At 41.3% G+C, this 27,024-nt stretch overlaps 1 protein-coding gene across 1 annotated transcript; it reads left to right on the forward strand.

Moving 5' to 3' along the window:
- Positions 1-5,022: 5,022 nt before the first annotated feature.
- On the forward strand, positions 5,023-12,886 carry TAF13 (TATA-box binding protein associated factor 13). Its single transcript, XM_068965677.1, has 4 exons — positions 5,023-5,070; positions 5,845-5,923; positions 10,493-10,590; positions 11,684-12,886. The coding sequence occupies exons 1-4, from the start codon at positions 5,044-5,046 to the stop codon at positions 11,852-11,854; spliced, it is 375 nt and encodes a 124-aa protein (XP_068821778.1). The 5' UTR covers positions 5,023-5,043; the 3' UTR covers positions 11,855-12,886.
- Positions 12,887-27,024: the final 14,138 nt, after the last annotated feature.

The following is a 27,024-nucleotide window of genomic DNA, read 5'->3' on the forward strand; positions in this document are numbered from 1 at the left end:
CTGTGGATATTTTATACATGATTCCCTGGACAAAGCCAGTGTTTCATCAATACTTCACATACCAGTTCTCAACCCTTTCAGACCCAACAATCCTCCTTAAAGAAAAAACAGAATGTCTCCTTTATTATTCTAAATGAAATTCACAATTAATATAACTTACTGTGGTAGGCAAGGAGATCCAACCAGTCCATTCTAAAGGAGATCAGTCCTGGGTGTTCTTTGGAAGGAATGATGCTAAAGCTGAAGCTTCAGTACTTTGGCCACCTCAGGCGAAGAGTTGACTCATTGGAAAAGACTCTGATGCTGGGAGGGATTGGGGGCAGGACGAGAAGGGGACGACAGAGGATGAGATGGCTGGATGGCATCATGGACTCGATGGACGTGAATCTGAGTGAACTCCGGGAGTTGGTGATGGACAGGGAGGCCTGGCGTGCTGCGATTCATGGGGTCGCAAAAGGTCGGACACGACTGAGCGACTGAACTGAACTGTGGTAGGCAGCCTCTCAGATGTTTGCCTCCTGCTAGTCGCATCCTTGTCAGCCCCTCTTCCTGAGTGTGGGCTGCACTTATCGACTCCTAGTGAATAGCATAGAAGAGATGGAATGTCATTTCCAAGGTTAGGTTAGGTTACCAAAAAACTGTAGTCCTGGGTGTTCTTCCTGGTTCTCTCCCTCACCTGCTCTGAGATAAGCCAGCTGCCGTGTTGTCAGCTACCCTAGGAAGTTGACCTGGCAAGGAATGGAGGGAGGGCTCTGGTGATAGCCAGTGAGGAACTGAGGTCCTTAATCTGACAAACTGAAGTAGCTGAATCCTGTTGACAACAATGTGCATGATTTTGGAAGTGGATCCTTCCCCATCAGTACTTCAGATCAGACTGAGGCCCAACCAACACCTTGACTGCAACATAAGGACCTTAAGCCAGAGGCATCCATCTGAATTGCATTCAGATTCCTGACCCACAGAAACTGTGTGATAAATGGTCACTGTTTCAAACCAAGTTTGGGGATAATTTGTTTCACAGTAATAACTAACCTAACTACCCACATAACTACAAAACTATAAAATGTAATGTCCTCACTATTATGTAAAGGTAAAATAAAGATAGTAAATTATAATAATATGTGTTTCAATAGGGTTTCCCAGCTGGCTCAGTGGTAAAGAATCCACCTATCAATGCAAAAGATGAGGGTTCAATCCCTGGGTGGGGAAGACCTCCTGAAGGAGGAAATGGCTACCTGCTCCAGTCTTCTTCCCTGGAAAATCCCATGGACAGAGGAGCCTGGTGGGCTAAAGTCCATGGGGTCGCACAGAGTCGGACATAACTGAGTAACTAACACTTTCCCTTTTTTCCAGTGTCAGACCCCACTGATCAAGGGGTCAGTCCTACAAGAGTGCTCCTAACTTTAGATGTCAATGGATAGTCGTAGGGCCCCAGGCTACCCACAACTTCTGTCTGACCTGGCTAAAAATCAGAGTCTTCCATGACCTCCTCCCCCTTGGATTTGGTTATTTCCTAGAACAACTCACAAAATTCAGGGAAACACAAGGGTATCATAAAGGATACAGATGAGGAGACACATGGGGCAAGGTCTGGGAGGGTCCTGAGCACAGAGCTTCTGCCTCCATGAAGTTGGGGGTGCATCATCCTCCAGGCAAGTGGATGTGTTCCACAACCTGGACACTCTCTGAACCTCCTACTACTGGAACTGTGGTGCTTTATGCAGGTATGATTAATTACTAATTCTATTTCTAGTTCCTATCCCCTCCTCTGGAGAGGGCTGACAATTCCAAGCTTCTAATCATGGCTTGGTTTTTCTGGTGACCAGTTCCCATCCAAGAGCCATCCAGGAGCCCACGCAGAGTTGCCTCATTATAACAAAAGAAGCTCCTAATGCTGTTATGACTTAGGAATTTACAAGGATTTTAGTAGCCCTGTGTGTGTGTGTGTGTGTGTGTGTGTGTGTTGAGGGATTGTAGAGTGGATGTCAAAGACCAGCTCAAGAACAGAACTATTCTAGTGCTCTTTTTTGTTGTTCAGTTGTTAAGTCATATCCAACTCTTGGAGACCCTATGCACTGCAGCACATCAAGCCTCCCTGTCTGCTCTTATCACCTAACAAATTACAAGCATTTTAGGTGCTCTGGGCCAGGAAAGCAGGTGGAGGAGGGAGAAGGAGGTTTGGGCAGAGACCAATATATATACTTTCTACTATCTCATAGTTGCATTTCAGGAAAATTCAATGTACCTTAAAAGCATAGGAAAATGCTTTGTATTTATATATTGACAAAGTTATGTTCCAGACCTAGCTAATTATGAGCAGATTTTTTTTTTTTAATTCATGGGGATGTTTAGCAGGACATTTAGAAATACTGTATTGTGAAGCAATTTTTCCCTGCATGACATCATCTCTTGTATCCCTAACTTTAGCCTTCTAATGCCCATGGTTTTCCCAAGCACTGTTCTGTTTAAAAAGAACAACAAACAAGCCCATAAAAATTAAATCTTCAGTCTAAGGGGAGATAACACTTCCTTGAGAACTGGTAGCGAAGTACAATATCCTCAATAACCAAAAAAGAGTTTGGCAATAAATCATGTGTGTGATAGTTGCTCAGTTGTGTCCAACGTCATGGACTGTAGCCTTACAAATAGCTGTGAAAAGAATAGAAGTGAAAAGCAGGGGCGAAAAGGAAAGATATACCCATTTGAATGCAGAGTTCCAAAGGATAGCAAGGAGAGATAAGAAGGCCTTTCTCAGCAATCAGTACAAAGAAATAGAGGAAAACAACAGAATGGGAAAGACTAGAGAGCTCTTCAAGAAAATTAGAGACACCAAGGGAACACTTCATGCAAAGATTGGCTCAATAACGGACAGAAATGGTATGGACCTAACAGAAGCAGAAGATATTAAGAAGAGGTGGCAAGAATACATAGAAGAACTGTACAAAAAAGATCTTCATGACCCGGATAATCCCAGTGGTATGATCACTCACCTAGAGCCAGACATCCTGGAATGTGAAGTCAAGTGGGCCTTAGAAAGCATCACTATGAACAAAGCTAGTGGAGGTGATGGCATTCCAGTTGAGCTATTTCAAATCCGAAAAGATGATGCTGTGAAAGTGCTGCACTCAATATGCCTGCAAATTTGGAAAACTCGGCAATGGCCACAGGACTGGAAAAGGTCAGTTTTCATTCCAATCCCAAAGAAAGGCAATGCCAAAGAATGCCCAAACTACCACACAATTGTACTCATCTCACATGCTAGTAAAGTAAGTCTCAAAATTCTCCAAGCCAGGCTTCAGCAATACGTGAACCATGAACTTCCAGATGTTCAAGCTGGTTTTAGAAAAGGCACAGGAACCAGAGATCAAATTGCCAACATCCACTGGATCATCGAAAAAACAAGAAAGTTCCAGAAAAACATCTATTTCTGCTTTATTGACTATGCCAAAGCCTTTGACTGTGTGTGTGGATCACAAAAAACTGAAATATTCTAAAAGAGATGGAAATACCAGACCACCTGACCTGCCTCTTGAGAAACTTGTATGCAGGTCAGGAAGCAACAGTTAGAACTGGACATGGAACAACAGACTGGTTCCAAATAGGAAAAGGAGTACGTCAAGGCTGTATATTGTCATCCTGCTTATTTAACTTATATGCAGAGTACATCATGAGACATGCTGGGCTGGAAGAAGCACAAGCTGGAATCAAGATTGCTAGGAGAAAATCAATAACCTCAGATATGCAGATGACACCACCCTTATGGCAGAAAGTGAAGAACTAAAGAGCCTCTTGATGAAAGTGAAAGAGGAGTGTGAAAAAGTTGGCTTAAAGCTCAACATTCAGAAAACTAAGATCATGGCATCTGGTCCCATCATTTCATGGGAAATAGATGTGGAAACAGTGGCTGACTTTATTTTTTTGGGCCCCAAAATCACTGCAGATGGTGATTGCAGCCATGAAATCAAAAGACACTTACTGCTTGGAAGGAAAGTTATGACCAACCCAGACAGCATATTAAAAAGCAGAGACATAACTTTGTGAACAAAGGTTCGTCTAGTCAAGGCTATGGTTTTTCCAGTAGTCGTGTATGGATGTGAGAGGTGGACTATAAAGAAACCTGAGTGCCAAAGAATTGATGCTTTTGAACTGTGGTGTTGGAGAAGACTCTTGAGAGTCCCGTGTTCTGTAAGGAGATCCAATCAGTCTATCCTTAGGGAGATCAGTCCTGGCTGTTCATTGGAAGGACTGATGTTGAAGCTGAAACTCCAATACTTTGGCCCCCTGATGTGAAGGGCTGACTCATTTGGAAAGACCCTGATGCTGCGAAAGATTGAGGGCAGGAGAAGGGTACGACAGAGGATGCGATGGCTGGATGGCATCACCAACTCAATGGACATGAGTTTGGGTAAACTCCGGGAGTTAGTGATGGACAGGGAGGCCTGGCGTGCTCTGGTTCATGGGGTCGCAAAGAGTCGGACACGACTGAGCGACTGAACTGAACTGGACTGCAGCCCGCCAGGCTCCTTTGTCCTTGGGATTTCCCAGGCAAGAATACTGGAGTGGTTTGCCATTTCCTTCTCCAAGGGATCTTCCCTACACAGAGATCGGACCCAGGTCTTCCATTGAAAGCAGATTCTTTACCATCTGAGTCACCAGGGAAGCCCTGGCAATAAATCATAGTGGAACTCTAAGTTGTTCAAATTGTTTAAATTCACCCCTGTCTAGCCCCTCAATGATCCAAAGCTTCACAGTACCGAATCAGGAAGCGGTGATCTGATACGCAGAAGCAAGTTCAAGGTGACAACGAGATACACGCCATCTCGCTCATTCCTTTTCTATGCTAATATTTAATTCCTACTTTCCGAGACTTTATCCTTCGCTGTTCAGGTTTCACCGCTGGGCTGGACGTGCTTGTTCCTCTTCCACAGGTGGGGTTCCGCTAGGCCCCGCCCCGGCCCCCTCGTCACCGGAAATGAGGCAGCGGAAGTAGTAAAACGCTCTCCGAGGGAGGAGGGCGCGCAGTGGAGGCGGCTGGCTGGTGGAATGGCAGATGAAGAAGAGGATCCCACCGTGAGTGACCGCCACTATTCCAACCTACTTTTTAATTTACTACCTCGAGCACAGTAGCGGAAGCACAGTGGAGAATTGGATTTCTTTACCTCAGTGATTCTGCGGAGAGAATCGAGGGCTTCTCCCCGGGCTAGCCTTTTTCTTCTGATTCATCCTTTTAGTAAGCGGCGCAGGAGGAGAAGGTGGCTCCCCGCCCTTTACCTTTGGTTCATATTTGCCAGATACCCTTTGAATCACCTAGAGAATCATCAGGGGGCAAAGCTAGTATTTGTTAGGGCTCATTATGCAACAACAATTCAAGTGCTAAGAAAACTGTACACTTTACTGTAAAGTAGTGGAAAAATAATGGACTCAAGTCACTGAGCAAGTAATTGAGCCTCAGTTTTCATGTCATTAAATAGGCTTAAGGTTTACTTGAGGAAAGTTCTTAGCACTGTGTAGGAAATGCTTAACAAATACTAGTTTTGCTTGCTTTCATTCAATATCAACTCTTTTAATAGTAAAACTATCTAAAAATAGGCCAACTTAGTTTAAAAAAAAGAATGTATGGTCGTTGGAACTCCCCCAGGAGAAGCATTGTAGAAGCCACTCCTGCGTGAGTCTGAAGTTGGGCGAGATAGTTTTAATGCCCCCCAAATGCTAAAGTTTCATTGTTTTTTGCTGCTTGCTTTAGGCGTTCTGGCATGATACTGGTGTTGAAGATGTAAAAAAAAAATGCTAATTATTAAAATGTCAGAAGCAGTGTTTGACATATCTGTACATTTTAACTTTCAGTTTGAGGAAGAAAATGAAGAAATTGGAGGAGGTGCAGAAGGTGGACAGGGTAAAAGAAAGAGACTTTTTTCTAAAGAATGTAAGTAGTACTTGACAATGATTTTTTAATAGTTTCCTTGCAGGGACACTATTCTCAGACTTCCGTATAAATTCTGTTTAACCTGTGATTCATAGATAGTAATTATCCTAACCCCAATTTATATATTTAACCCCAATTTATATATTTATATATGTGTGTGTATATATGGGCTCACACAGACATACATTTTTAAATTTTTTAAGTAAATACATGTGATCAGTGTTTCAATTCAGGTCCTAAGTAAGAACGTACCTCCGTTACTTTACCTGTTCCTTACCTTTCATCAGTTGGAGCAGGGACTCCTTTGACTGTAAGCCGAAGGTTCTGTTGGACCCTGAACAGGTCTGAGGGTAGGAATTAAGTTGGGACTTTGAACTAAGGCAATGGACAAGGCAGGAAGATGGTGAGCAATGTGAGGCAGTCCAGTGGCATGGAGATCATAAAGTTTTGGGTCTATTCTCCTCCTTCAGTAGACGGGTTTGACCTTTTGTGGCAGTGGCAAGAGGAGCTGATTCTACTACTGATGATTCAGGCCAGTCCCTGAAAGGCACCATGAGAACATGCTCTCCATCTTCCAGTCCTGGTCCTTTATACATAGTTATGGCTGAGTGTAGATCAGGCAACACATGGAACACTTGGTTTACTTATGCCAGTTCCGACATAAGCAGTTTCTAAATGCTCTTGAAACTACAGAGTCAAGTAGTTTGGTTTTTTTAAGCCATTCAAATCCTTTCCTATATCTCAATTTCTCACCTAAAGTTGACTGCTCACTATTCCATTTCTGATGTTATTTACTCCATTCGTATATGGTTTTACTTCTTATGGAGACTTCCCTGTAGCTCAAACAGTGAAGAATCTGCCTGCGAGGCAAGAGACCAGGGTTCGATCCCTTGGTTGGGAAGTTTCTCTGGAGGAGGGAATGGCACTCCACTCCAGTATTCTTCCCTGGGGAATTGCATGGATAGAGAAGCCTGGCGGGCTACAGTCCTTGGGGTCGCAAAGAGTCGACATGACTGAGTGACTAACACAGTTACTTCTTAGGTAGGCATAAGAGGATTACTGCACCAGAGCATCGCAGAGTGATGCTAGCATACTTCTTACCAGAGCCTTTGTTCCACTTGGATTTCTTTATTTTTATGATGACAAGAATTCGGAATCTTCACAGCTGTTTCTTTGTCTTACCTGAATTTTCATGTATCTTTACCAAGATCTGTTCTTCTAGACATTCTTTGTTTAAAAAAATGTTTTTGCTAATATAACACAAGATTTCAAAGCATTCACTTCTCTATTTGTTTATGTCTTTACAGACTCTTTAACCAAATACGGTTTACATACTTCCTAGCTAATAGGTTTTTCCTTTTCCAGTGAAGTATGTTTCCCTACTGATGAATTCTACCCATCACAATGTTAATGACAGAGTATTTTCCTCAAAATATTTAAGAGAAAATATTAAATTTATAGTGGAGAATCCAGTCCTGGCAGACGTTACTTTAGTCAGGTGATCAAAGTTAGTATCACCAGTAATATATATTGACATTAGGTACTCCTAATATGGTGCATTAAAAGGTCCATCATCACTCCGATTCCCTTCTAGTAATGCATAAGCACAACCTAATCATGAGGAAACATCAGATAAACCGAAGCTGAAGGACACGATACAAGATAACTGATCAGTATTCTTCAGAAGTGTCAAGGTTGTAAAAGACAAGGAGAGTTTGAGGAACGGTTACAAACAGAGGAAACTAAGGAGACACAACAACTAGTGTGGAATCCTGGAACAGAAAAAGTACAGTAGTGGGAAAACGTACAATCTGAGAAGTGCTGTACTTGTACCAGTGTTAATTTCTTAGTTTTGATAAATGTCTTTGGTTGTGTAAGATGTTAACATAAGGGTAAACTGGATATAGGGATTCTGGAACTCCGTGCTATTTTTGCAGCCCTTTAAATCTGAAATGATCTTAAAAAAATTTTTTTTCCAGAATCCCAAAAAAGAGAGAAGGGAGAAAATATTGCCTCTTGTGTTTGTTTTCTCCCTCCTGTATCTGAACCTACAGATTCTTGCCAGGATAAACCCTCCAGGGCACTTCTCTATCCCAGACTGGCTTCTGGGTCATCCCTTTCTTTTCTCCTTTCTTTTCTTCCACAGGCCTGGTCTGCTTTCTTCTTAGTTCTGCCTGCTTTTGCTTCTCCTAAGTAGGAATTACTCTTTCTTTTTTATTTTTTAGGAATTATTCTTAATGTACTCCTTCCTACTTTTAGAAGTGTTCTAGGAGTCCCTTCCTTTTTTTTGCTTTCTTTTGTTGTTTATATATTTGCTGGCTCTTTGTTGCTGCACGCTGGATCTTTAGGTGCAGCATGTGGGATCTAGTTCCCTGACCAGGGATGGAATCTGGGCCCCCTGCATTGGGATTGTGGAGTGTCTTAGTCACTGGACCACCAGGGAATTCCCCCCCCCCACGTTTTTTAAATATAAAACTTACAGTGAATTATACTAATCTCTACTGAACAGCTTGATGAATTTTATATATACTTATAACCAGCAGTCAGATCAAAATAGAAAACATTTCTAACATGACAGAATTTCTAAGTATTTACATACCCCTTTAGGGCTTCCCTGGTGGCTCAGATGGTAAAGAGTCTGCCTGCAATGAGGAGACCTGGGTTCAATCCCTGGGTTGGGAAGGTCCCCTGGAGGAGGGCATGGTAACCCCCTCCAGTATTCTTGCCCGGAGAATTCCCATGGATAGAGGAGCCTGGCAGGCTACAATCCATGGGGTTGCAAAGAGTTGGACATGACTGAGCAACTAAGCACACAGCACATACACATATATACCATACCCCTTTGAGAATCTGATACAAATTGATTCTTCTTCCAGAAAAAGTACACACACAAATAATGTATAAAATTTTTCCATATAATTTCAGTAGGGTTCCAGGACTTCTCAAAGGTTGTCTGTGGACTGATTGGGAATTTATAGACTATAGGATAAGAACCCATATGGATCCTATCTGCCCTAAATTGCTAAGAAATGTAACTGTTTTGGGTAGGAGTATAGACTCTGGAGCCAGATCCTCTGAGTTTAAATTCAAGTTCAGTCTCACTAGCTGTGTGACCTTGGGTAAATTACTTAACTTTGTGCCTCAATTTTCTCATCTGTACATAATGGGGATAATAGTGGTTTCTATTTCAAAGAATTGTCATGAGGATTAAATGAGCTTACAACAATGGCTGGCATGTAGTAAGGGGTATATAAATGGTTGGGGCAAAGACTTGAATTACTGTGATATTGAATGGTTTGCCTTGGAAACAAACCAAGATCATTCTATTGTTTTTGAGCTTGCACCCAAGTACTGCATTTTGGACTCTTTTGTTGATTATGAGGGCTTCTCAATTTCGTCTATGGCATTCTTGCCCACAGTAGTAGATATAATGGTCATCTGAATTAAATTCGCCCTTTCCCGTCCATTTTAGTTCACTGGTTCCTAAGATGTTGGTGTTTACTCTTTGCCATCTCCTGCTTCACCACGTCCAGTTTACCTTGATTCATGGACCTAGCACTCCACGTTCGTATGCAATACTGTCCTTTACAACATTGGATTTTACTTTCATCACCAGACACATCCACAACTGAGTGTTGTTTCCACTTTGGCGCAGCTGCTTCATTCTTTCTGAAGCTATTAGTAGTTGTCTCCCCAAGTAGCATATTGGATACCTTCCAACCTGGGGGACTCATCTTTCGGTGTGATATCTTTTTTGCCTTTTTATACAATTCATAGGATCCTCAATGGCAAGTATACTGTGGTAGTTTGCTTTTCTTTCCTCCACTGGATCACGTTTTGTCAGAACTCTCCACTATGACCCATCCATTTTGCGTGGTCCTGTGTGCATGACTCAGCTTTACTGAGGTATAAAAGCCCTTTCACCACGAGAAGACAGTGATCCATGAAGGGGTTTACCTATTAGCAGTTACTTTTATTACTTTGTATTATACTTTTCTTCTCTTTTGCGTTTTCTATGAAGCCTAAAAGGGCTTCGCTGGCAGTTGCTTTGATCCAGGGAATAAAATGTCAAGATTCTGTATTATAAGCTCTTGCTTTCTCCTTTTGATTAACCAGTTCTTCCTGTAAGAAGGTAATTGGAGCTTTCTCTTATGTCCTCTTCCTTATAGTTGTATCATAAAGGATTTTGCCTTCTTTTTTCCAGCCCTCCTCCCCCCCAAAACATAGCTAAACCATTGCTACTCACCCTTTTCCTGCCAAGAAGTTTCCTACTTAAAGGTATTCTGGGGTTGTTGATGAGTAGATAATAGAGGTTAGGGAAGAATATTGATATCAGGGTTCAGTAGCTAGGCGAGAAGGGGAGTTTCTACGTAGGGAAGGCTAGGTAAGAACAGTTGGTTATGAGCTAGTGATTAATACCTTTCACACCAAAATTCATACTTGGAGACAACAAATATAATGTAAATATACTTTTATACCAATATCTTCTGTACCTTGGTTCAATTCTAATATGAAAAAAGTATAAGTCAAGTTCTTTGAAGTAAACAAAAATGATTGTTCTTTTTACAGTACGGTGTATGATGTATGGGTTTGGAGATGACCAGAATCCTTATACTGAATCAGTAGATATTCTTGAAGACCTTGTCATAGAGTTCATCACTGAAATGGTAAGACTTTTTTTTTTTAATTGGTCTTCGTTAACTGAGGAATGGATTTGAAATTCTAACTTTTAGAATAGAACTGTGACATACTTTTGAAAAACTATTCGAGTGCCTGTTTTGTGGAAGTTTCTGGTTACCGTTTATCATTAAGGATGGAGAGAGATATACATGTATATATATGGGTATACGGAGTTTGGCTGTGTTCAGTTCCTGTGAATTTTTACCCTTTGTTTTGGATTATTTCCTTCATAAAGAATAATAGAAGTAAAATTACTGGGTCAGAGAGTATGCATTTTAAAAAATCTTTTTCTGCTTATATTAAATTTAGAAAGTATTATTAAATTTATTTTATATATGCTTATATTAAATTTAGAAAGTATTAAAGAGTGCCCAGAAGAAAATAGAAAGCTATAACCCTTCTACCAAGGGATAACTGATGCTGAGATTTTTGTGAATATTCTTTTGTCTTTTTACACATGTTTTAAAACTTTACAAAATTGAAATCATGTAGTACACACAGTCATAGAGCCTGCTTTCCCTGTGTCACTGCATAATACTTTTAATATTTTTGATGGCTTCATAATATTAATTGGCTAAATGTACTCAAATTTGTTCAATGCCTTATTAAATATTTAGTTTCTTTTTTTTTCAGTCATTAGAAATAATGCTGCAAGGAGTTTTTTGTTTTACACAGTATGATTATGTAATCATAGGGGATGAGATTTGTCTAAAGAAAAGCCACCAATATTTATTAGCTACCAAGATGGACACAAAGTTTAAATGAAGTGGGTGGTTACAGAGAAATTACAAAATCATTTTATACAAATGAAGATCAACTATATGTATATCAAAATACAAAAAGAAGCATCTATGGATTTGATAGTTTTAATGACTTTAGTGTAAAAAATGTCTATCAAGCACTGAAACATTGCTAATAATGGTAGAAGTGGACAAAGAACATTAATAGAAAGACAATTCACAAATGAATACCTATAATAATTAGAAGAGAAGTCTTTGAACTCACCAGCATTATAGTTAAAAAAATAAAATGTTAGATTTTTGAAAAATTAATTGAATTTAATATGTTTCTTTGTAATAGACTCATAAGGCAATGTCAATTGGAAGACAAGGTCGGGTACAAGTTGAAGATATCGTCTTCTTGATTCGAAAGGACCCAAGAAAGTTTGCTAGGGTTAAAGACTTGCTTACCATGAATGAAGAATTGAAACGCGCTAGAAAAGCATTTGATGAAGCAAACTATGGATCTTGACATCTTTTCTGAAGCTTCATTATGTTCTGGGGAAACCATACTTAATAACTGTATTTTCCACAGTAAGGCCCTGATACCTAACCATGTGAATGAAAAACGGAGAACCACAAAGTTTTCAGGCTTTATTTTCATGTTTTCAATTTTAGAGTGATATATGAGCCTTTAATTGCCTGCCATTATATTACCCTACTTGAATGACATATTAGATTTTAATGACCACATGTAAGTCAAAGTACCTTTGGTTTGCAAACCATTCAGTTTCTTCTGACTCTTGACCATCTCAATGATGAATTAATATTTATGTATACTTGTGCCATTGTAGGTTGTACTATAGCTGTTTAATATGTGAAATCTAAATGGCACCTTTGACTTTAATAGCTAAGATGTGTTTCATATATTTCTAAAGCTTTTAGACCAAAGTAGTGTAAGTTATTAAAAGATGGTAAACTGGTTTGTGTTTCTTTTAAGGAGAAAACAATATTAGAAAATGCAGTCTTTTGTAGGAGTGTTTATTTGTCTTAAGATAATTTAATACTCTTCTTTAGATAATAAGAGTGATTTTTTTATTTTTTGAGAAACTAAGAATTTCCTATGAATGGTTCTGTGTTGAAAGACATACTGGATTAAAAATCTTTGGGGTTTATAATATACTGTTTGTCAGATTTTAAAAGAACTCATTTTCCCAGGTTAGATTAAAACTTCAGAAAGTGCTTTCAGTAGCAGGAATGGCATTGCTGAAAAGTTGATGGCAGGTAAGCATTTGGGGTAGTGTTTTATTAACATATTTGTTAGTATTTATTTATTCTGAAAATGTATACTTGACTAAAACCATGTGTGGCTATGGAAACCACTTTTGTTGTTCACAAATTTTGTGTGTATTTAGCTCATTGTATTATTCTTGCACTTAGCTGAAAGTAAGGATTAAAATTGCATTTAAAGGGATCACTGGATATTACTCTTTGTGAAACTGAATGTTTCGTGTGCCGCTTATAAGCATTGTCTATGAATCAGTATTTAGGAAGATTTCACTTTCTTAACCTATCAATGTAGAGAATAAAGTATGAAAAATTAAAAAGATTACTGCTTGAGTTTGACTATATGATTTATCAGCTTTTCTCTCCCTTATAATTCACTAAAAACTTTTTTTCTGTATTATTCTTGTAATGCTCCGGAATTGATTGTGAGATTCAAGATACCTGGCCTGATATTTTTATTTGAAAAAGCGAAAACCAGTTAAAAATCTACTTTAAACTGAAATCAAGATTGAGCGTGGAATAATAAAAGATCAGTATGTTACTATTTTTGCTAGTCAGAGTCTGCTTGACCCTGAAGAAGGACCTGGTGGTAACCGGCAGTAGTGGAGTTATACTGGGTGCCTGTATTAGTCAGCTTGGGCTCCCATAACAAAAATGTCAGACTGAGTGGCTGGCTTAAACAATGGAAATTTATGTTTTCACAGTTCTGAAGATTAGAAGTCTTGAGATCAGGGTGCCAATAGGTCAGGTACTGGTAAGGAGTCTTCCTGGACTGCAGATAGCTGCCTTCCCCCTGTGCTCACATGGCTGAGAGAGACCTCTTCTGTTCCTCCCTGTTATAAGGCCACCAGTTCTGTGGGATAACGATTCCACCTTTATGACCTCATTTAACCTTAAGCACCACCTTAAAAGTCCTTTCTGCAGTCATTTGGGGATTCAGTTCAGTTAAGTCGCTCAGTCATGTCCGACTCTTTGCTACCCTGTGAACCACAGCATGCCAGGCCTCTCTGTCCATCACCAACTCTCAGAGTTTACCCAAACTGATGTCTATTCAGTTGGTGATGCCATCCAACCATCTCTTCTGTTGTCCCCTTCTCCTCCTGCCCTTAATCTTTCCCAGCATCAGGGTCTTTTCAAATGAGTCAGCCCTTTGCATCAGGTGGCCAAAGTATTGGAGTTTCAGCCTCAGCATCAGTCCTTCCAAAGAACACCCAGGACTGATCTCCTTTAGAATGGACTGGTTGGATCTCCTTGCAGTCCACGGGACTCTAAAGGGTCTTTTCCAACACCACAGTTCAAAAGCATCAATTCTTCGTGCTCAGCTTTCTTTATAGTCCAACTCTCACATCCATACATGACTACTGGAAAAACCATAGCCTTGACTAGACGGACCTTAGTCGGCAAAGTAATGTCTTTGCTTTTTAATATGCTGTCTAGGTTGGTCATAACTTTCCTTCCAGGGAGTAAGTGTCTTTTAATTTCACGGCTGCAGTCACCATCTGCAGTGATTTTGGAGCCCAGAAAAATAAAGTCAGCCACTGTTTCCACTGTTTCCTCATCTATTTGCCATGAAGTGATGGGACCAGATGCCATGATCTTCGTTTTCTGAATGTTGAGTTTTAAGCAAACTTTTTCACTCTCCTCTTTCACTTTCATCAAGAGGCTCTTTAGTTCTTCTTCACTTTCTGCCATAAGGGTGGTATCATCTGCATATCTGAGGTGATTAATATTTCTCCCAGCAATCTTCATTCCAGCTTGTGCTTCTTCCAGCCCAGCGTTTCTCATGATGTACTCTGCATATAAGTTAAATAAGCAGGGTGACAATCTACAGCCTTGACATACTCCTTTTCTTATTTGGAACCAGTCTGTTGTTCCATGTCCAGTTCTGTTGCTTCCTGACCTGCATACATGTTTTTCAAGAGGCAGGTCAGGTGATCTGGTATTCCCATCTCTTTCAGAATTTTTCAGTTTTTTGTGATCCATACAGTCAAAGGGTTTGGCATAGTCAATAAAGCAGAAATAGATGTTTTTCTGGAACTCTTGCTTTTTTGATGATCCAGTGGGTGTTGGTTGATCTCTGGTTCTTCTGCCTTCTCTAAATCCAACTTGAACATCTGGAAGTTCACAGTTCACATATTCCTGAAGCCTGGCATGGAGAATTTTGAGCATTACTTTACTAGAGTGTGAGATGAGTGCAATTGTGCGATAGTTGGAGCATTCTTTGGCATTGCCTTTCTTTGGGATTGGAATGAAAACTGACCTTTTCCAGTCCTGTGGCCACTGCTGAGAGTGCAGCACTTTCAGAGCATCATCTTTCAGGATTTGAAATAGCTCCACTGGAATTCCATCACTTCCACTAGCTTTATTCGTAGTGATGTTTTCTAAGGCCCACTTGACTTCACATTCCAGGATGTCTGGCTCTAGGTGAGTGATCACACCATCGTGATTATCTGGGTCATGAAGATCTTTTTTGTACAGTTCTTCTGTGTATTCTTGCCACCTCTTCTTAATATCTTCTGCTTCTGTTAGGTCCATACCATTTCTGTCCTTTATCAAGCCCATCTTTGCATGAAGTGTTCCCTTGGTGTCTCTAATTTTCTTGAAAAGATCTCTAGTCTTTCCCATTCTGTTGTTTTCCTCTATTTCTTTGCATTGATCACCGAGGAAGGCTTTCTTATCTCTCCTTGCTATTCTTTGGAACTCTGCATTCAGATGCTTATATCTTTCCTTTTCTCCTTTGCTTTTCGCTTCTCTTCTTCTCACAGCTATTTGTAAGGCCTCCCCAGACAGCCATTTTGCTTTTTTGCATTTCTTTTCCATGGGGATGGTCTTGATCCCAGTCTCCTGTACAAGGTCAAGAACCTCCGTCCATAGTTCATCAGGCACTCTATTTATCAGATCTAGGCCCTTAAATCTATTTCTCACTTCCACTGTATAATCATAAGGGATTTGATTTAGGTCATACCTGAATGGTCTAGTGGTTTTCCCTACTTTCTTCAATTTAAGTCTGAATTTGGCAATAAGGAGTTCATGATCTGAGCCACAGTCAGCTCCCAGTCTTGTTTTTGTTGACTGCATAGAGCTTCTCCATGTTTGGCTGCAAAGAATATAATCAGTCTGATTTCGGTGTTGACCATCTGGCAATGTCCATGCATTGGGGATTAGGGGGATGCAATTTAGCTTATAGAAGTACCACTAGTCTTACTATTTTGCTAATAACCCTGGCATTAAGAAATTTTTTTATGAGAATTTGTATTAAAACTTTATAGGTTGTGAGTGTTAGGACTTAAAAATAACATAAGCAAAAAAGAATATTGGCTTATCCAATTGAAGAGAAAAAAAGGATGGAGTTGACTTCATTTTTCACTGGATATAAAAGCTTGAAGAGACTTATGACTCTGCCCATCTTTATCCTAATTTTGGTTTTACTCTCTTAGGAGCCTCAGTGTATCAAGGAATAAGATAGCCAGCAATTTTAGGGCTCCATCCGTACAACTCCTGATGAAGAGAATACTTTACTTCCAGATACAGAAGATTTCAAGCAAAGGGTGTGGTTGTCCTGGCTTTGGTCATTATTCTTCAGCTAGGAAGAAGTTGTGTTATAGCCTGGATCTCATGCCCTACCTCTTTGTGATGAAGGGCTTAGAGGGGGACTGGGAGCTAGGTACTGCCATTAGCAAGAAAGGGAAAGAGATATTGGGCAGATAGATGTAACAAGTGTGCACTGACTTGATTCATGAGCTTGCTTATTAACTGAATTCTAACTGTAAGGCATTGTGGCTCTTTTTCAGTATATAGAGCTGCACTGTGTAATATGGTAGCCACTAGCCATAGGGGCTGTTTAGTCAATTAAAATTGAAATTAAAATTCCTCAGTTGGGAGAAAGAAATGGCAACCCTCTCCAGTATTCTTGCCTGGGAAATCCCATGGACAGAGGAGCTTGGTGGGCTACAGTCCATGGGCTTGCAAAGAGTTAGACTCAACTTAAGTGACTAAACAGCAGTAGCAGCAAGCCTTTAATAGCTCATTCACAGTTCATGCCACATGCAGATATGCATTTAATAAATGTTTTGATGAAAAAGGCAAAAAAAAAATCTGTTGCACTACTTATATTTCAAATGCTCAATAGCCCCATGGCTAGTGGCTACTGCACTGAACAGTGGTAATACCTTTCATTACAGACAAATTTGGATAGTGCTGACCTATATAGCATTCTGGTGCACTCTCCTAAGTTAATTTACCTTTATTTTTTTAACTTACTATGAAAAACCTCAAGTATATACAAAATAGTATCTTGAGCCCTGAGCTTCAACAGTTAACCAACCTAATGTAATATCTTATCTTCTGGGAGGGGCAGTGTTACTTTAAATCAAATCACAGGTACCATTGTGTCATTTCATGTATAAGTACTCCCGTATGTTTCTCTAAAAGGCTAAAAAAGCCCAAATGCTGTTACGATACCCTAATAAAAATTAACCTTAATTCCTCAATATTCCAACTCATGCCCAATCAATCCCTGTTTAACTCTCATTTGTCTCAAAATAGCTTTCAGTTGTATTAGTTTTCTATCACTGCTGTAACAAGTAACTTCAAATACAGTGACAAGACAAATTCATTATCTTTTCAGCTTTCTAGGTCAGAAGTGTTTGACGTGGTCTTTACTGGGCTAAAATCAAAGTATCAGTGTGGCTGCGTTCTTTTCTGGATGTCTTAGAAGAGAATCTATTCACTTGCCTTTTCCAGCTTTTAGAGGCTACATTCCTTGACTTACTGTCCTCTTCCATCTTCAAAGCTAGTAATGTTGCATCTCTCTGACCCTTCTTCCATCGTCGTAGCTCCCCTAATCCCCAGCTGGGAAAGATTCTCTGCTTTCAAGGACCCATGTGATTATATTGGACCCGCCTGGAGAGACCAGGCTACTCTCCTTATTTCAAGGCTTTGATCACAGCAAAATCTCTTTTACCATGTAACATTCCCAGATTCTGAGGATTAGCACATGGACATCTTTGGGGGGGCTGTTACTCTGCCTACCACAGTTTCTTAGTAACAGGATCTAAACAGGGTGTCACGAATTGCATTTGGTGAGTATGTCTAAATTTCTTTTAATCTCTAATAGCTCTCCTCCCCCATTTTCTTTAAAAGTGAAGCTCTTTAAAAAGGATTTATACCTTTTTTTTTTAGCGAGCATGTTTATTAGTTGCTCAAGTAGAGTGTCTGAGAGCTAGCTATGATTCACTTGAAATTGTTGGTTTTACTGTAACCTGGTTTCCTTAGGTAAAAACTGAAATATTAATTCTAAGTGTAGAAATTTTAAAATGAGAGAAAGAGTTCACTTGGCCTCTCTCCACAATGGAGAGAGGTGCTGTCTGGAGAGTCATTTGGCTGCTTCCCAAGAGGCCTCAGGAGGTTACTTGGGAGAATGTATTGTAGCTGAGTTTGATTTGCAGCATGGCAGGCTTGGAAACTGATTTCATCAGCAAATAGAGAGCACATCCATCTCTTGGGGTGACTCAGAGAAACCAAATTCATAAGACCATGGTTTGTAAATGGATGCTAATTTACAGATCTAACCTAAAACTTGCATTGTGTGGCCAACAAATTCTTCCCTTCTCTAGGCAGTGGGACACAGAAACATTAATTATGAGGGTGAACCAGAATTTGGGGAGTTACATGAATGCTTTACCTAGAGCATCTGGTAAGATAAGGTTAGGGCTGATACAGAAACAAGGAAAAATGGCTCCCCAGGGCCTGAAGCAATACAGAGGGCGTATGTTGCCTGGGATCTACCTTCAAGCCTGCCTTGTGGGACTTGCCTGGTGGTCCAGTGGTTAAGACTATGCATTCCAATGCAGTGCGTTCAAACCCTGGTTGAGGAGCTGAAATCTGACATGCCTCCCAGCCAAAAACCAAAACATAAAACAATATTGTAACAAATTCAAAAAAGACTTTAAAAATGGTACCCCCCCCCCAAAAAAAAAAAATCTTAAAAAAAAAAAGACTGCCTTGTTACTGACACTGGAAACTTGTCTTTGAGTTTTCACTTCCATTGACAATACCCATCCAAGCATTATCTGCTTGTCAGCTTTAAGGTGACTTTGTGTTTCCACTCTAAGTAGTTTAAATGTTCATCTTAGAGAGAGTTCAAAGAGGGCAATTTTATTTTTAAATTCTTCAGGGAAGCTTCATAGTTGCCCGTTAGAATTGACAACACTGAGCATTGTGCTTGACAGTACTTTTTCAAGAGCCCCACCTGAGTCCAGAACATTCCCAATTCTCTAGGCCTGATTTTCTTAGGATCTCTATGCTTCCCTTCTTACCACAAATAGAGACTGAGGGTGGATGACTAGTGATCAAGATGTTTAAGTGTGTTGCTGAGGCTTCTGCTTTTCCTGGGTCCTGGTGATGGCTACATGAGCTAGTCAGACTTAGGTTATGGGTTGGATCAAAGAAAACATTTTGATGTATCAGACAAGTTATTAATTAGGTACCTATTATACTTGAGGCATAGCACAGATACCATTTTGCTTTATGGTATCTGGATAAATGGGATTCTAAAGTTATAGAAATAAAGTCAGGAGCATACTTTTTATGTTATCAGTAGATTGATCAGAGTTTCAATTTGAACTTTTGTATATAATCCAGATTCATATGTTATTTGTAGAACTGAGTCTTTGCACATGCTTTATAATACTTAACACAGAAAGCCTGGTAAACTGTTAGAAAATTGTTGGGTGTATTATTTAAAATAAGAACAATAGCTAAAAGAGAATTCATTTTGTCATTTACCTTTGTGTGGCCATTTTAGATAAATAAAAATTTATTAGAAAAGAGCCTGATTAGATATGGACCAAACTCTAAAGAAATATTACTACTATACTTAATTTTTCTGAACTTGGGTTTTTGTAAGTATTTGGGGGACACATGAACTTATAATAAGATACCTACATAGATTTTGGTGAATATGCTTTTCTTCAGTTTTTATAGCAAGTTCTTCTAAACATGGTCTCAAGCTTATTCAGTTCAGTTCAGTTCAGTTGCTCAGTAGTGTCCGACTCTTTGCGACCCCATGAATTGCAGCACACCAGGCCTCCCTATCCATCACCAACTCCCAGAGTTCACTCAGACTCACGTCCATCGAGTCCATGATGCCATCCAGCCAGCCTCTCATCCTCTGTCGTCCCCTTCTCCTCCTGCCCCAAGTTCCTCCCAGCATCAGGGTCTTTTTCAATGAGTCAACTCTTCGCATGAGGTGGCCAAAGTACTGGAGTTTTAGCTTCAGCATCACTCCTTCCAAAGAATACCAGGGCTGATCTCCCTTAGAATGGACTGGTTGGATCTCCTTGCAGTCCAAAGGACTCTCAGGAGTCTTCTCCAACACCACAGTTCAAAAGCATCAGTTCTTCAGCACTCAGCTTTCTTCACAGTCCAACTCTCACATCCATACATGACCACTTGAAAAACGATAGCCTTGACTAGACAGACCTTTGTTGGCAAAGTAATGTCTCTGCTTTTGAATAGCTATCTAGGTTGGTCATAACTTTCCTTCCAAGGAGCAAGCGTCTTTTAATTTCATGGCTGCAATCACCATCTGCAGTGATTTTGGAGCCCAGAAAAATAAAGTCTGACACTGTTTCCACTGTTTCCCCATCTATTTGCCATGAAGTGATGGGACCAGATGCCATGATCTTCGTTTTCTGAATGTTGAGCTTTAAGCCAACTTTTTCACTCTCCTCTTTCACTTTCATCAAGAGGCTTTTCAGTTCCTCTTCACTTTCTGTCATAAGGGTGGTGTCATCTGTATGTCTGAGGTTATTGATATTTTTCCCGGCAATCTTGATTCCAACTTGTGTTTCTTCCAGTCAAGCGTTTCTCATGATGTACTCTGCATATAAGTTAAATAAGCAGGGTGACAATATACAGCCTTGACGTACTCCTTTTCCTATTTGGAACCAGCCTGTTGTTCCATGTCCAGTTCTAACTGTTGCTTCCTGAACTGCATACAGATTTCTCAAGAGGCAGGTTAGGTGGTCTGGTATTCCCATCTCTTTCAGAATTTTCCACAGTTTCTTGTGATCCACACAGTCAAAGGCTTTGGCATAGTCAATAAAGCAGAAATAGATGTTTTTCTGGAACTCTCTTGCTTTTTCCATGATCCATCAGATGTTGGCAATTTGATCTGTGGTTCCTCTGCGTTTTCTAAAACCAGCTTGAACATCAGGGAGTTGACGATTCACGTATTGCTGAAGGCTGGCTTTGAGAATTTTGAGCACTGCTTTACTAGCGTGTGAGATGAGTGCAATTGTGTGGTAGTTTGAGCATTCTTTTGGATTGCCTTTCTTTGGGATTGGAATGAAAACTGACCTTTTCCATTCCTGTGGCCACTGCTGAGTTTTCCAAATGTGCTGGCATATTGAGGGCAGCACTTTCACAGCATCATCTTTCAGGATTTGAAACAGCTCCACTGGAATTCCATTATTCATAGTGATGCTTTCTAAGGCCCACTTGACTTCACATTCCAGGATGTCTGGCTCTAGGTGAGTGATCACACCATCGTGATTATCTGGGTCGTGAAGATCTTTCTTGTACAGTTCTTCTGTGTATTCTTGCCACCTCTTCTTAATATCTTCTGCTTCTGTTAGGTCCATACTATTTCTGTCCTTTATCGAGCCCATCTTTGCATGAAATGTTCCCTTGGTGTTTCTAATTTTCTTGAAGAGATCTCTAGTCTTTCCCATTCTGTTGTTTTCCTCTATTTCTTTGCATTGATCACTGAAGAAGGCTTTCTTATCTCTTGCTATTCTTTGGAACTCTGCATTCAGATGCTTATATCTTTCCTTTCCTCCTTTGCTTTCACTTCTCTTCTTTTCACAGCTATTTGTAAGGCCTCCCCAGACAGCCATTTTGCTTTTTTGCATTTCTTTTCCATGGGGATGGTCTTGATCCCAGTCTCCTGTACAAGGTCACGAACCTCATTCCGTAGTTCATCAGGCACTCTATCAGATCTAGTCCCTTAAATCTATTTGTCACTTCCACTGTATAATCATAAGGGATTTGATTTAGGTCATACCTGAATGGTCTAGTGGTTTTCCCCACTTTCCTCAATTTAAGCCTGAATTTGGCAATAAGGTGTTCATGATCTGAGCCACAGTCTGCTCCTGGTCTTGTTTTTGTTGACTGTATAAAGCTTCTCCAAGTTTGGCTGCAAAGAATATAATCAATCTGATTTCGGTGTTGACCATCTGGTGATGTCCATGTGTAGAGTCTTCTCTTGTGTTGTTGGAAGAGGGTGTTTTCTATGACCAGTGCATTTTCTTGGCAAAACTCTTATTAGTCTTTGCCCTGCTTCATGGGTAAAGTGTTTGCCTGCAATGCTGGAGACCCGGGTTTGATCCCTGGGTTGGGAAGTTCCCCTGGAGAAGGAAATGGCAACCCACTCCAGTATTCTTGTCCGGAAAATCCCATGGATGGAGGAACCTGGTAAGCTACGGTCCATGGGGCTGCAAAAAGTCAGACATGACTGAGCAACTTCTCCCTTACCAACATATTATTAACATTTCCTTACATACAGTTTCTAGTTTTTAAAACATGTTGAACTATTAATTTAAATTATTTTCTTTCCAAAACAAGTTTTTAAATTTATTTTTGTTTCCAATATAACTTTCAGATATTTACTTATTTACTTTACATCCTTGCTTCATGTATTCTTTTGTTTTTTCCTTTCTCTGCCTCTTTCTTTTTTGTTGTTGTTTTTTAAAATTTATTTATTTTTTAATTTGCCTTTATTTTTTTATGTTGTAGCAATTAGGTTTTTTACGAGGTTCAGCCATCCACGTACAATTTAAGCTTTTATCTGGGAGTGTGGAGAGGAACTCTGGTAGATACGGTATTCTTCCTTCATAATCTTTGACCTGTTGGAAGAAGCAGCCATGGTGCTACTCTGTTCTCCTAGAGCCACTGCTGGCTCTAAAGCACACAGCTCTGACGTGTGTCTGCATGAGTGTGCATTCTAAGGAGAGTGGAACTTATAAAACAAATTCCCTTACACCCACTGATCATTCCCTGTCTAGCTGAAGGCAAGATTTCTTAGGTTTGTACTCAGCTTCCTTCCTACTTTTGAGGAAAAAGTGAAAACCTTTATTCTGCCCCTTTTGGAAGTAAGATTTGAGAATCAGATTAAAAGGAGTCCACCTTAGCCTATAGTGTTATTTGAGTCACAAGACATCTTGAATCATTCTGTCAAGTTAGAACCTGCATTTTCAAATGATGCTTAGCCTAGTTGCTGATCCAGAGGAGGTACTGTAAATATTTGGTGAATGACTGAGGCAGTACCTTTCCAACTAAGGACAGCCTTTCATCTAAGAAACCCTTGTCCTTTCTGAGTAATTCTCTGCTTTTCAGCAACTAGAGTGAAAGACAAGAAGATCTAATCTTAATCAGGGTGGCTGAGTGTAGAAGGAAATGTGGTATCTTAGGCTAACCTCTATTAAGGTTGTAGTGTAAAACTTGATGTTACATTAGGAAGCAAATGTATAGTCAATGCATTTATCAGTGTAGAAGTAATAAAATGTGCCAGATGTCTTGTATTTCAGTGCCTGATTCTTTCCCTCTCCCTACCCCCCTTTTCTGAAAATACAATGGTTGTATACTGCTTTCAATAATTTTGACTACTCTTAACTAGAAACTTAGATGCAAATAACACTATATCCTAGGGCATGGGGGATATAAACATTAATGACCTGTTATTCCCTCTACCTTGTCAAAATAAAGTCCATTTTCTTCAAGCTAAAATTCCCAGTTATTACATGGTGGAGTAAAAGTAGATAAAGAAGGTTTTAAGATTCAGAATAGTTAGAATCTTGGCTCTGCTACCTATCAGTTGTTAGATGACCTTGGGTGAGTTATTTCCCTTAATCTCTAAAATGGTAGTAATTAATAGGCACTTTAAGGGAGATGGTGAGGCTTAAATGAGAACAAAAACAGGACATTTTGGTTTTTACTTGATGAATACCAAACCTATCTAGTGCCAGAAGTTCAGGTTATTCCCTTTTTTTTTTTTAAAATACCACTCAGCTGCTAATAGGTGGTAAGATGTTTTACAGTGTTCTTGATTTGTAATTCTTTTGAGATTTAGATGAAGATTTAAATGATGCTCTTCTAGCAAGTGCTGTTCTTTAAGAGTTACGGTTGAGAAGCTGGTTGCCAGGTAAACTATACTGGTAAAATAGTCAACAGACTATTTCCAAGATATATTTAACCACTTTTTCATTTTAGACATTCTGCAAAGTTGTTGTTGCTATTGTATTTAACATCAAGACCCTTTGTTGTTTAGTTGCTAAGTCGAACCCTTTAGGACCCCAGGGAGTGCAGCACACCAGGCTTCCATGTCCTTCACCATCTTCCAGTTTGCTCAAACTCATGTCCGTTGAGTCCCTGATGCCATCAAGATCCTAACAAGTTAGGGTAACACAAACTTGTGTTTACATTTATTTTTCTGTCACTTATCATTGAGAGGGTTCTTAATGAAGACTTTCTTCCAAGAGTTAATCAAGGCTAGGCAATTGAAGTTTGCAGTTAAGCGTTTGTGCTTAAATTGTTTTCTATCAATTTGTAAATATTTTTCCTAGCAACTTTTCCTCAAGCTATCACTCCTTTTATCTCGAACTGGCTCAAATTCTTCCTTTCCAGAAATGTTTTTGATGTTATTACCAGCCCCTTTTCTCACATTTTCCTCACTTTGGGAGACCCAGCTTACTTTTTTAGCCTTTCTGAGGACTAAGTTCTTACGAGTTTGTGCTCGGTATTCTTTCCTGAGTTCTACGTGATTATACCCCTGAATGCTTAATTCCGCTTGGTTAAGTATCAGATATATTTGTGGAATGCTGCTGATAGGGTGGAAAATAGTGAGGTAGTGGGGCTTACTACCAAAATGGGTAATGGAAAACAGTGAATGTGTTGTGTTAAATAACAAAAATGCTTTAGGCATCAAGAAGGGGGTAATTAGACTGCTGGAATTTTCAGGAAGTAAGTGGGACGTGAGAGTGAAGAGCGAAGAGAAGGTGGCGAGGTTTACTTCGTTATCCTTTATTAATAGACCATCAGGGAGGAGTCTTGAGTCACGTCTAATGCGCAGACGACTCATCCGGAGGCGACAACCCCCTCCGCCCTCTTCGGGACGCGGGGTCACCGGCCGCCAAAGGGTCTGCGTCCTAGCTGCCGGTCTCTCACGCAGTCGCCGCGCCGAGTCTTCCTCCGAGGCCAGCTGCTCCTTTGAGCGCTAGCAGGGAGCCGGTCCACCAGGCCTATCCCCACCGCGCCCCGGGGTGGGGCCGGCCCAGCCTACTCTCCCTTCGGCGCAGGCACCTGCCTGGTCGCCCCGCTCGGCGGGGTCCTGAGGCGCCTCGGGGAAGCGCGCCGATTGGCTGCGGCTCGGGGCTGGTGCTTGGCTCCGGCGCCGCTTGACAACCGCAGTGTGCGAGAGGCTGAGCCGAGCGGTAGCCGGCTTCGGGAGGGGCAGACGCGAGGAAGGACGGACTGACGGGCTGATGGATTGACGCGCTGGGGGCAGGAGGCAGGACCGACGCGAGCCCAGACCGCCGCCCTCGCGCTCCCTCTCCAGCCCAGAACCCGCCTTTTCGGGGCCCCGTCCTCTGGCCTCCCAGCCGCTTTCTCCTCCGTGGTTCCTCCGGGCTCGACCCGGAGCCCTCAGGTGAGCGACTCCTGGAGGCGGAGGCGGGGTCGGGCTGCGCCTCGGGTTGTCATGGTCACCCGTCGCCGCCGGTCACCACCTGGCCGGGCGGCGACCCTGGCGCCCCCAAGGGCGGCGACCCTGGCACGGGAGAAGGGTCTTGGGTAGGCTGGGGTGCTGACTGGGTGGGGACTGGGGTCGTGGGTGAGGCCCCGGCGCCGCCGGGTTGGGGCCAGGCCGCGACTGGAAGCCGCCGCTCCTGAACCACACCTTTGCCTCGCTGTCAGTCCAGCTTTGCCGACCGAGCGACGCCCCTCGCCCTGGCACTGTCGGTCTTTAAGCACGGCGGGTGCCCACCTCGCTGCTGCTGTGGAGCGGGAGGGCAGCTGACAACGCTGATTCTTTCTTCCTCGCCCCTCTGCCAAGCCCGAGCGACAGCCGAGGGGCGCGCTCCCGTCCCTTTCTGGGCACGCCTTGGCCCGGAGGAGGGGAGGGCGCTGCGGGGCTGGGGCAGCCCCACGAGGGCCGGGTTGGGCCTTCCTGACGTCAGTGGTCAGTGGCTGCAGGCCTTTGGGGGTCTGGGTGGAGTCGGGGAGAGGGGCCGCGACTAGATTTGGAGCTGGGGTTGGACCGGAGCCCAGGGGGCGCCTGCGTGGGAGAGGAGAACGGGAGCTTGTAGAACTCATGGGGTTAAGCCGCTTACTTATGTTGGGGAGAAAAGAGATTGGGGCTCCAGCTCTGGAGCGAGGCCTTGGCCGAAAAGGGGCAGGGGAAAACATGGGAGGCATTTGACCAGCATTTGATTTTTTTCCCCCCTTTCTGTACCCAGACGTGCAGTTAGTAACCACGCATGGTATCTGAGGAGAGCATTTTTGGCAACTTGGTTCTCTCTGCATAATGAGAGGAGAAGTCTTTGTTCCACCCAGATTCATAGGTTGTGATCCTAACACTTACTTCCCTGCCCTTGTTGGTGACTTAGAGTTCTTCAAGAAGTTAATGGCACAGAGATTAACATGTAAGGCTTGAATATGCTGTAAATATTTTTTTCCCACAGTAAATCCAAGTAGATTTTTTTGTCTCCAGGGTTGGCATGTGTTGCCTTGAAATTTTACTGTAATAGAATGGAGAACCGCCTAAGAGCCTATTTTCCTTTATATAGCATATTCCTGGGTCTCATTTAGAAGGAAAATGTAATGAACAATTTTACCTTAGGTTTTAGTGGAATGATTGCTTCTACATAGGAAGGAAAAATTATTATAGTGACCAGCCAATTAAGCCATAATAGTGTTTTGTTAGGGGAAAACACACACACACACACACACACACACACACAAGCTTGAATTTGATGCCATTATAAATAAGCAGTTTTTTGTGAAGGAATTTTAATCTGTTTTCCACCCACTTTCCCACTTCCTAATTGTCTTTTTTTCTTTTTGAAGCCAGTACTAGGATTATATCAAAAGAGAGCAGGGTGCTATCCATTCCTAGTTACATAATGTGTTCAGTTTTTCTGTTTGTGAAGCCCCGTTATCAATTACTTACTAAATAGCGTTTGATATGCTTGACATATGCTGCAGTTTGAGAAACACTTCAAAATAAGTGTGAAAAGATGCAGTTTTCCTGAGTAGCTTAGTAAGCTGAAAATCAGATTGCCTGGATTTAAGTTTCCCTTTGCTACTGATTGTAATCTTGGAAGAGCTGCTTACCTGACTAGTCTAATTTCCAAATGA

The sequence above is a fragment of the Capricornis sumatraensis genome, chromosome 2 (genome assembly GCF_032405125.1).
Source record: "Capricornis sumatraensis isolate serow.1 chromosome 2, serow.2, whole genome shotgun sequence".
In the NCBI taxonomy this organism is placed as follows: domain Eukaryota; kingdom Metazoa; phylum Chordata; class Mammalia; order Artiodactyla; family Bovidae; genus Capricornis; species Capricornis sumatraensis.